The sequence below is a fragment of the Micropterus salmoides genome, unplaced genomic scaffold (genome assembly GCF_014851395.1).
Source record: "Micropterus salmoides isolate LMB-PRFRI ecotype aquatic unplaced genomic scaffold, ASM1485139v1 Ms_hic_scaffold_20, whole genome shotgun sequence".
NCBI lineage: Eukaryota > Metazoa > Chordata > Actinopteri > Centrarchiformes > Centrarchidae > Micropterus > Micropterus salmoides.
Window position 1 is genome coordinate 26,991,084 of NW_024041151.1, and position 11,271 is coordinate 27,002,354.

At 39.1% G+C, this 11,271-nt stretch overlaps 1 protein-coding gene across 1 annotated transcript; it reads left to right on the forward strand.

Annotated features, from left to right (window-relative positions):
* Positions 1-143: 143 nt before the first annotated feature.
* Positions 144-11,103, forward strand: c7b (complement component 7b). The gene is made up of 18 exons (XM_038734682.1): positions 144-236; positions 884-951; positions 1,190-1,265; positions 3,062-3,203; positions 3,548-3,692; positions 3,812-3,950; positions 4,084-4,212; positions 4,379-4,622; positions 5,056-5,169; positions 5,309-5,475; positions 6,020-6,248; positions 6,420-6,591; positions 6,798-6,885; positions 7,071-7,203; positions 7,965-8,156; positions 9,216-9,312; positions 9,420-9,601; positions 10,085-11,103. Exons 1-18 carry the CDS (start codon positions 231-233, stop codon positions 10,261-10,263), a joined length of 2,502 nt encoding a protein of 833 aa, XP_038590610.1. The 5' UTR covers positions 144-230; the 3' UTR covers positions 10,264-11,103.
* The last annotated feature ends 168 nt before the right edge of the window (positions 11,104-11,271 follow it).

Genomic DNA, 11,271 nt, shown 5'->3' on the forward strand with positions numbered 1-11,271 from the left:
GATAAAAGAGCACAAACAAACAAAGCTCGACTGAAGCTGTGGAAAAGAACACTGGGTCTCTGTTCATGACTCAATGTGTGAACAGAAGCGGTAAGATCTAATGGGTGAAAGTTTCTTCAGAGTGGGAATTCCTAAACAGGGAACAGTTGAGCAATCGCCCCTGCTGATTATATGAGCCTCAATACAGTGCTGGACCAGACGAGAGAGCCGAACTTTTTGAGGAGCACATCATGAAGGTACTGTAAACTCCACAATCCATTTCCATTCAAATTTGGTTCCACTATTATATAAAAAATTGTTTCGTATTATTTTGTTTCTGTGAGGAAGAGAAATCTGAGAAAACTCAGTAACAAAGTCAAAGTTTTAGTAATATTTCTGAGGATTTGTTGACAGAAATGCAATATAATATACATAACTATGTTTTCAGTGGTGTATAAAGGCCTTACATAATGAACCCTTATGTTTTTATTACCTTAGAATGGGCTGTTTCTATTTACATACACCGCGGGTCCTCTTAAATGTTGGTCACCATGTTTCTACAGTAGTCCAAATGGACAAAACTCTCTACAAAATGCGTTTTATCACTATGTTGATTATTACAAAGGAGAAAGAAGAAGAAGTAGTAGAAGTAGTCGTCTGGTTTGTTAGAAGTACAAAGAGTATAATTTGGACTAATGACGGAACACACATATTATTTAGCACAAGAACCGACAGAGCGTGTTAGCCACTGTAGCTTCTCCTGCGCATTAGCAAGTGGGGGGTTGAGCGGTGATTGTGCACTTGGTTGCAATTTGCAACCCTCATCACTAGATGCCAATAAAACTTACACACTGAACCTTTAACATGAGATTAAGTTAATAATTTTCTTGCTTTTTGTGTACAGTTGGCTTTGGATTTGGTTCCATCTCTGTCTTCTTTGGCATTGCTGCTCATCTTTTTGTCTCCAGTTTGGTAGGTGCACACACATATACCACACAAGCTGTCTTTACATCTTAATGTATTGCTGTTGTGAAAATGATGTCTCTTCTCCACATTATCCATACTACACATAAGAATGCAGCTTTTTTAATTTGATTTCAAAAGACTGGTTTTGGCGTGTGCTATGTTGATCTAACAAGTTTCTCAAGAATTCTCAAGAAAGGAATATAACAAATATCATTTTAATAATGTCAATATCCATTCCTCTCAGCTGTCAGCAGCCTGTAAACTGTAGATGGGGGCCTTATGGAGAGTGGTCTGAGTGTGATGGCTGTTCCCGTACAAAGGTACTTTAGAGCATGCACACACTCTTACTGTATTAATACTGGCTATGGCTAAACTTGTGGTGACCAATTGTTGTCCCCAGATTGATGGTGAGTCCCCACAATGTGGATGTGTGAACATGGCTTTGTCCTCACAATGTAATTTACTGAAAACAGAGCACACATCAAGTATTTAAACAGTTGCCTAATCCCCTGTGTTGGCTGATGCTCACAACATTGACACTGTTACATAAATCCATTAAGTAGCTTGAGAATCATAGTGTATGTGAAGAAGGTCAGGTCATAACAGGCAGTGCCACAGACAAAACAGGTGGTGCTGAAAGCTTGGTGACTTATTAGCTACTAGCAGGGCTTGTTTGTGAATTCTGTGTCATGCTGTAGCCATGTGGAAACTCCTCAATACTAGCCAGTCGCAATAGATTTCCAAGCTAGCTAAAACGTATATACAGTTTATTCAAAAGATGTACAACATTTACCACTGACTCCTGTCTCAGAGATTGCAAACCATGTCTTTTTCATGGCACAGTTTACACCCTGTCAGAGCAGGGTTATATCAAATCTGATGGAGCAACACAACTAACGATAGCTCTCTTGCTCTCCGTTTCCTCATATGTCAGCACTGTTTAGACGGTTCACTATTGGTCAGTGGCACAAATTCAGGTAAACCTGCAGCAAAAGATTTGCTATGATTTAAAGTTTGCCCCCACAAGCATGTCCAAGGATGAACATGATTATAGTGAAATGAAATTTCACTATAATCATACATTTTTGCCGCATTATAACTGTTTTAAGTGCTTTTGTGATTTTGCCTATGGACAGAGTTTTATTAATAATAAAAAGAATATTATTTATATAGCACTCATCAAACAATAGTACAAAATGCTTTACAAAAGATAAAAAAGGCATGTAACAGCACCATAAAAGATAAAATGCATGAGGACAACGCAAGATACAAAATACATATAAAAAATGGAAATCACAAATAAGTACAGATTAACTATAAAAATAGACCAGAGTAAATAGCAACTTTATATAACTAGAATAAATAATCGTAAGATAAAACAGGCAGCTCAGATAAAATCCATATATACCTTCTGATAAAAATGCATTTTTAAAAGTAGACTTTGAGAGCCTTACTTACTCTGGCCTTAGCACTGTACACTGTTAGCCAGAAAATCTCAAATTACGCAGAGGTTCAGAAGGAGTTAAGAGGTCTAACAAATAAGTAGGAGCCAAGTCATCGAGAGCATTCATAGTAATCATTAAAATCTTAAAATCAATCCTAAAGCAAACAGGGAGCCAATGTAAAGAGGCTAACATAGGAGTGATGTGATCTTACCTTTTGGTCTGAGCAGCTGAATTTTGTACAGTCTGTATTCGTTTTAAGCTGTTGCAATAATCAAGAAGTGAGGAAATAAAAGTATGTACAACAATTTCTGCACCTCTGAAATTTAAAATAGAGCTAATTTTAGCAATTTCCGTAACTTGTGGGTCAGAACATCATGTTGGGACTATGCACAGTGTCAACGGAAATTTCTAGGACTGACAGTAACAATAGTTTTTTTATTTAGTTTATAAACTAATTTGGGCTGCCTTCCTGTTGAAAATAAACTATTGTGTTATTAAATGGAGTCACCAAAAAGTCCAGAAAACGAACAGAAATCCCAGTCTGACATATTATGTACTGTGGGCCTTCCACTGTGGTTCTAAACTGATGCGTGAATACATAAAAACAGACAAAGTATTTACTTTGTTCACTTCTTTAAATCATTTCATGTTTAAGGTCATTTTCTTTTCAGGTGCGGACTCGCCATATGCAGGTGTACGCCCAGTTTGGGGGCGTACCTTGTACGGGAGAAGCTGCACAAACAGAACAATGTGTCCCACAGAAAGGATGTCCCTTGGGAACAGGCTGTGGAGACAGGTTCCGCTGCACCTCTGGTATGTTGCGACATATACTGTATTTTACAAATTGTACCTAAGCAATTTTTTAATAACATTAATATGAAATTATATTTTTGTCAAATAACAACAAACGTGCCACAATACTGATGTATTTGTTTATTTATTTAAAGCTTGGGTCTGAGTAAATGTTTTGATTTTTGGGGCTTCACTTGATGTGTCTCACTTGTCACCATCACATAATATTCTTTTACACATTTGTTCAAAAAGACTGTACAGACATAATTAAGAATTTTTAGATATAATAAAACATACATAACTTTTTTTTAACTTATGCTTCTTGCGATGTGCAAATAAAACTCTTCATTGAAACCCTGATGCAGGTAAGTGTATCAGCCGGTCTCTGGTGTGTAATGGAGACCAGGACTGTGAGGACGGCCTGGATGAGAGAGGATGTGATCAGGACAGCAGCCACTACTCATGTGACCTGGACAAAACGCCTCCCAACTCTGACTTCACAGGCAGAGGGTGAGTATCTACTGTAACTAGTGATTTTAAATCTGCTTGTAAATAAGAATGCCATTTGGGGGTAAAATATATATCACCTAAAAGTCTATAAAATGGATTTGTTGTGTCATGTTTTACAGGTACGATGTGCTAACAGGCAAACTGAGAGCAGGTGTGATCAACACTCTAAGTTTTGGTGGGCAGTGCAGGAAGGTTTTCAGTGGTGACCATAAAGTCTATTACAGACTGCCACAGAACATCCTCAGGTACAACTTTGAGGTGAGTAATGGAATATGAACAGAGATAAAAAATAAAGTAAATGACAGAGGAATAAAGTAAATGACAGAGGACGGTGAGCTGTTCTTACAGCAGCTGCTCTATTGAAACTAAATGTTTCCTTTTTGGGCTGCAGGTGAAAGTAGACAATGAAGAGAGCGATGAATCCTATGAGAGCTCCTGGTCTTACATGCAGCACATCCAGTCCAACGCCTTATGGGGACACGACCGTCGCACTTTCCACAAAGAGCTCACCGACAATAAGGTAATGATGTAACCTGAGCTGCTTCACAAATCACTTATTCAGACTTCTTACTATAAGTGTTGGACAAACAGACATTGCTGTCGTTGGGCTCACTAGTAGGGTTAAAGGTTTCTGTTCACCAGCATACAAGGAATGACATCCTGGTCTTTTCACATCTATCATCCAGGCCCACAGACTTATAATCCTGAAGAATAAAGTGGAGCTGGCCCAGTTCCAAAACTCTGCCCCCCAGTATCTGACCTTGTCCGAAGGCTTCTGGAAGGCCCTGTCCTCGCTGCCTTTCACATACGACTACTCAGCCTACCGCCGGCTGTTTCAGACATACGGCACACACTACCTCTCAGAGGGCTCGCTCGGAGGCGAATACCAAGCCTTTTTGGAGTTAGACCGTCAGGCGCTCGCATCGACCAGTAAGAACGTTTGGTGTGATAATTGTTGCTATTGATATTAGTGCTTTTACGTACACAGAAATCTTGATTCAGCTCATAAAATCTGAAGCAGAGTGAATATGATGTGTTGAGGTGTTTTGTATTTTTAGGGAATATTGTGAATTTGTTTCTTGCAGTACCACCTATGAGCCTTTAATTTTTAGACGTAATAAATAGAGTAGTTGATAGTAGTTGAGAAGTAAGTACTTTTACTTGCACTGTATCGATTGGCTAAAAAACATTGGTGATACATTTATAATATAAAATAATTCAGACATGCTATTTTATGAAGTACACATATTATTTAAAAAAACAAGCACTGTTAAACACTTATTTTCTATGTATCACAATTTGATGCCTGTCAGCAGAATTTTGATCTGTTTGTATCTCTTGCTCCTGCCTTATTTGTGGAAAGGTACAACAAATATAGAGTACCAGAGGTGTTGGAGAAAGGTGAAGCGCCGTCTTTTCAGGAAGAAAGTCACAACCACCTGTGAAAAACTGACAAAATCTTTATCATCCAGCTACGGTGAGTGAAAGCTTTCTTATTTAGAGTTTTAAACCAATTTCCCTGGAGGGTCAAATGAATTCTAAGTTCTAAGTATATTTGAATTTTGTTTAAGTTTGGATTTAAATAAATAGAAATTAAATTATATCGACTGTTGCAGGACACAACGTCAACAAGATGCCCATTAAGGTCAATGTGTTTGGAGGAGATCCGGCCTTTATAGGCGCTCTGTCTGTTCTGGATCTGGAACACCCAGAAGCTAATGGAGAGATGTACGACAACTGGGCCTCATCTGTGAAAGACTTCCCTGAAGTCACAGACCAGAAGGTATGTAAGCACAGCTGGTTGTGTCTTTTATATATAGGTAGATTTTGGCTGGGGTCCCGTGAAGTGAAGTGAGTGAAGTCTCCAAATCCAATATAGCAGGATAAAGCTACTAACATTAGCCTAAACTCTTACATAGTTGCATCCTCAACTGGCTACCGCACAGAGAATCTCTGTCCTGAGTAGGGCTTTTTCAATTGTACATGTAACCTTAGGTAATAATGATGCTTAGCCTTGGAATGCTAGGTACTGTAGGTATGCTAGTTTGCCAGGCTTGCTAATGTTTGCAGGTCCTGTGAGTGCTTAAAGACATAGGCCTAGAGTTGTTTTTCTTTACATGATATTAATGAACATATTTATGTATTAACATTAATTAGATTAGTTAGATTAGCAGATATATTTAGTAAATAAATCTATTAATGAAAGGCACAGGAGAACAGCAGTTTTAAATTTAGATTTGAAAGTGGTTAGGGTCGGGGCGTAAATGAGATAATCAGGAAGTTGTAGTTAAGAGTATACGTTAAAAAACTGTAAACTTGTTTTCCAGCTACGTCCTCTGTATGAGCTGGTGAAGGAAGTGCAGTGTGCAGGTTTGAAGAAGGTCCACCTGAAAAGAGCCACAGAGGAGTACCTGGCGGAGGAGCATCCCTGTCACTGCCGGCCCTGCCAGAACAACGGCCAGCCACTGCTGACGGGCTCAGAGTGTCGCTGCGTCTGCCGGCCGGGGACCTCAGGACAAGCCTGCGAGAAGGGAGCTGTGATTGGAGAACAACCAGGTAAGCAAACAAAAACTAATGGTTTAGTTTGGGTTAAACATGATAAAACCAGATTCAATTCAATATTAGGGGGGCGAGGATTGAGAGGTCAAGATTGAAGTTTTATGTTACTGTGGTGTCCAGTTAGCACGACAAATAACACAGAAGAACCACATCTATTCTCTCTTTCAGGAGTGATCCATGGCAGCTGGAGCTGCTGGTCCTCATGGGGATCCTGCTCTGGAGGTCAAAGGTCAAGGACCCGAAGCTGCAACAACCCTGCCCCTAGCGGAGGTGGCCACCACTGCTCCGGACTGCAGGTGGAGCAGAAGCCATGTGAGGATGGAGACATCCAGTACTTACAGTAAGGACACATGCAGACACACAAACATATTTGTCATGTAATAGGACACAGATTTACCCTAACCCTAACCATAAGCCCTAAAAAGTCTTAACCCTAAAATTTAATGGTTTATCTTGAGGGAACCTGATTTGTATAAAAAATGGGAGATTTTTGCCCCCAAAGCATCGTTAAAAAATGTTTTCTCACTGTAAACTGTTTGTGTGCAGGATGATGGAACCTCAGTGCTTCAGTCTTTCTGTGACTCCACCAAAGACATGTGGGCCGCCTCCAAACCTCAGGAATGGATTTATTCAGGTAGGTTTGCTTGATTGACGCTGTTTTTCCATTTATGTACTAAGTTCCCAAAAGAGTGACAGATAAGGTTGCAAAATGTGTAGCTCTTTTGTGCTTCTTCTTAGTTATTGTGTGGCAGACAGGAAAGGAGGTGATTAAGTGCATGCTTTTGATTATTGCTAGTGTTTTTGCATTTGTTTTCTCAGAATCCCAGAGATTTTTACCTGGTTGGAAACACGGTGGAGTATTCCTGCATAGGCAGTCATTACCTCAGTGGAGACGCTTTGGCTGAATGCACTGAAAACCAGAAGTGGAGGACAGGAGTGATGGTTTGTAAAAGTACGTCTTCACTTTATTAACTGTCGGGGAGGTTAAATACTCACTTCCATTGTTTGTTCATTAACAGGAACAATTTCCTGTAACAGACAGAAAAAAGATCTTTTGATTTCATTGGTATGGCATACCATTTCCCTGTAATATGTTGCCAAATTCAGTCCACAGCCATGCTAGCAGCTCTGTGAGGCTGGGCAAAGTGGCACTTTGAGGTAAATGTTAGCACATTTTAAACCAAAGTATTGTACAAATGAAGATTTTGACCTGATGATGGAGCTAGATGAAAAGTTAAGGGATCACCACAGTTGTTGTAGTTCATCTTGAGGGAAACACGAATGTCTGAATTCAATTTTATTGAAAAGCTAATGTCATCCTCATGGTGACCTTAGAGTGAAAGTCAGAGGATCACAAAAATAATTAGGATACATCATCTGGGGAACATGAGCATCTGTACCAAATTTCATCTTTATCCATCTAAGTGCTGTTGAGCTATTTAGTCCCAAGTTAAGCAAGTCCTAGATCTAGACTTGGGTCTGAGTCTTGAAACTGACTTGAGTCCACATCTCTGCTCTGTATGAGTCTGAGTCACTTGTGTTTTTGCACAATGTGGGAATTAAGTATTTTCCACAAAACATGAGATACTTTGCCATGAGATGTTTTTTTAAATGCACATGTTGATCCAGATGCAGGTTAAACCTTTCTAAAGATTTGGTTGTTATGTTTTTCTTATTTCTTCTTTCCCCATAATGCCTCTCTTTCTATTCCAGGTTCCACGTGTGCGATTCCTCAACTCAACAGTGAAGTTAAAGCCACGCCCACCAAAGCAGCCTATGAGATTGGAGACAGGGTGTCCCTGTCCTGTCCTGCAGGGTCAGTGCTGGATGCTGAGGTGTCAGAGATCTTGTGCAGTCCCAGTCTACAGTGGTCTCCTTCTCCGGCCAGTGCTCATTGTAAAGCCGGTACAGTACATTTATTCTCAGTATAAAATCATCCCATCAAGGTTTGATCTGACTATTTTCTACAACTACAAATTTCACTGTCACAGGTGCTCAAGGGTTTTGCTCCAATAATACCTTCATAGAACCTTATTTTCATATAATTCCAAGCAGAAAGTGTTGTTGCAGAGGACATGGATTGGATCAACTTCAGGATCAAGAAACTTGATCCTACTTTGACAAACCAATAATTATCATCAACTTTGTTTGTTTGGTTAAGTCCCATCCCTGTTTCCTGCAGATGGGAGCAGTTGTTTTCATCAAACAAGATCTGATAAACCCACTGTGCACTTCTTTCTCAGGAATTAATTGAGACCAAGCTAAAAGGAGAGTGACTATTGCATTGCATTCATCAGCAGTACATAAACGGACTTCATTGAGATGATATTGCTGCTCTGTGTCTGCTGGATGTGTAAACAGGCAAACTTTTGTTAACAAGTTAGCCAGAACAATGGTGATCCTGTATCAGAGTTTGTTTTGCCATTTGTCTGACCCCTAATGGCAAAAAAAACCTTTTGCTTTACCTAATGTTTTACTGCAACATATGGTTAAAATGTTTTCAAAAAGCTTTCATTTTGAGCTGCATTGCCCTCATTTGTCATCATCTTAGATGGCAGCAATGATGGCAAATGATGGCAATGCAGCTGAAAATGAAAGATTTATCCAAAACCTCAGACTGGGTGTCTATACCAAATTATCCAAATTAAATCTGTTTATTTTGCCTCTTGGAGGAAGCAGAAACAAACTTTGAACACAACACTGGCATATCATCACATTTTAAGTTAATGTGGCTAACATGCTTGCAAACAGTAGGCTATTTACACATCCACCAGATTATGGCAGCTTAAGCATTCACATGTTTCCAAACCAAAAAAATGAGCTGAAAGTCACTGTAAAGCTCCTTAGAACCGATGAGAGCTGCAGAGATGGGTTGTAATGCTTTATGCGTAGAATGAGAGATATATTTAAAGATTGTGTTTCTGTGGACACACACCAATCCTGCTAACTAAATTTTATTCTCAGGGCCAACAGCTCCCTCTCCTCCATCTAGCCTGAAGTGTAAGCCATGGGAGACTTTAGGAAAAACTGAGTGTGTCTGTAAGATGCCATTTCAGTGCTCGTGAGTATGATTTTTGATATTTTCTGCATAACACACAAGGAAATGCCTGGTCTAAGTAAAAAGCAAAATTTTAATACTGCATCGTTCTATATCTTGTCTTCATTTAGGAATTCTCTGCAGTTGTGTGCTAGACTTGACTCAAGCAGAACCCGTTTACTTAGTGTTTGTCAGCTTGGAGCTCTGCGGTGTATGGGGCGGAGCTTCACGTTGGCCAGTGACAGCGACTGTGAGTGGCCAGTGGAGACCTCCACGTCCTGCGAGGACTGCAAACCAGGGACAGTCTGTCAGGGTAAGTCTGCTTGAACTTTTTTTAAAGGAAAATTCCTATGTATTACGACATTTTTATTTTTGTAGTTTTGACCATAATTTCAATCTATCAGTTATATTAACACTGTATTAATCTCTACATCTTAGTCCGATGGGACAAGAAACATAGTTTCATAGTTCATAGTTTAACCAGATGGTCCATTAGCCAAAATGAAAGTGAGCACACTCAAAATATTACTAATAATCCTTCACTGAAAAAGTAAGGGGTCTGTAAACTTTGATGGATGTTTACAACTGAAAGTTGGGTCAATAATTTTTCTGTTTGCTAAGTCAGTCTAGCTAACCTGGGGTTTTGTTTACGAACTGTCTGATAGTCTGACTGCAAGTGTTTCTTCCCCCCATCTCAGGAAGTGATAGGAATGATGGCCAAAAATCCTTAAATTCTTTAATATGAGCATGTGTGTGACTGTATCAGTATATATAACTGTTACTTTTTCATTTCTAGACTCGACAAGAAAATGTGTATGTCAGAACGTGACAGAATGCCCTAAAGACTCCGCCCCCCTGTGCCTCAACTCTGGTGTTGGCAGCGTAGCGACCACGGTGACAGAGTGTGAGGTGGGAGCCAGACGGTGTGCTGGGGAGCAGGTCAATGTGATCAGTATTGAGGCTTGTTCAGAATAAAGATGGCTCTTAGTTTTCTAACTAAAGCACAAACTTGTTCTTTCTCAATGAATAAATTGTAAATAGGATTTTTTGAACACTGAATTATGTAAATATGTTCTTCTGCCATCCTGTAGTGTCTTTTTATATATGTACTGGAGGACTGATGATTGAACACATTTGCATGTAAATTAAATGTAAGATTTTGTTTCAAAGGTTTGACTAAATCTTAAATAAATGCCTTTGTTAGAAATTGTTTTTGTTATAGGAAGTTAATAAAAGTATTTTCTCTTGGCTTTGTTAAAACAATAGTTATTTGAATGGGTTTCTTACTACTTGGTTGCCTATAAGATTTATGAAAAAGACAACTTTGCAAATCACCAGTAATAACTTTCAATGTACCTTTCGTTGATGGTGTGGAGCCAAAACTTCACATTTTGTCTTTATGCATTTATCCAAAGCATTTACAAAATGTATCAGAATACGTACTGTACAGACATGTCATTTTTAATTGAAAATTGAAATGGCCATTATGCAGAATTTCAATTTATTTCATTTCATCTCCCAAATCCTGAAGACAGAAGACAGAAACATAAAAGGTACTAAAAGATGTTGTCCTTCAGATTTGGTGTTGGCATTTAATGTGCTAACATGTTGTGTCTTGGCACTGTATCTCCTATTGTATCTCCAGGCTCAGTAAACCATGCTATGTTAAGTCTTTATCAGTTTCCAAAACCTCTTCATCACACCTGAACCTGTGATCTGCATATTATTAACAGTCATGTTGTGGTATAGTATTTCTCGATATAGACTGTCGAGCGCAAAGCAGAATAAACTGTCCAGCAGTAGGACCAATTTGAATTAAATTTTCCTTGTGTGGATAGAGTCACCCAGCCTGTGGTGCATAGGTCATTCTTGGTGTAAAAAAGTGTTTCATTTGACTTAAATGCTATCTAGTCTTTGTACACTTAGTAAGAGATACTCTTCTGTGCTACCTATCTACACTTAAAAATCAAAGGACTTAATTAA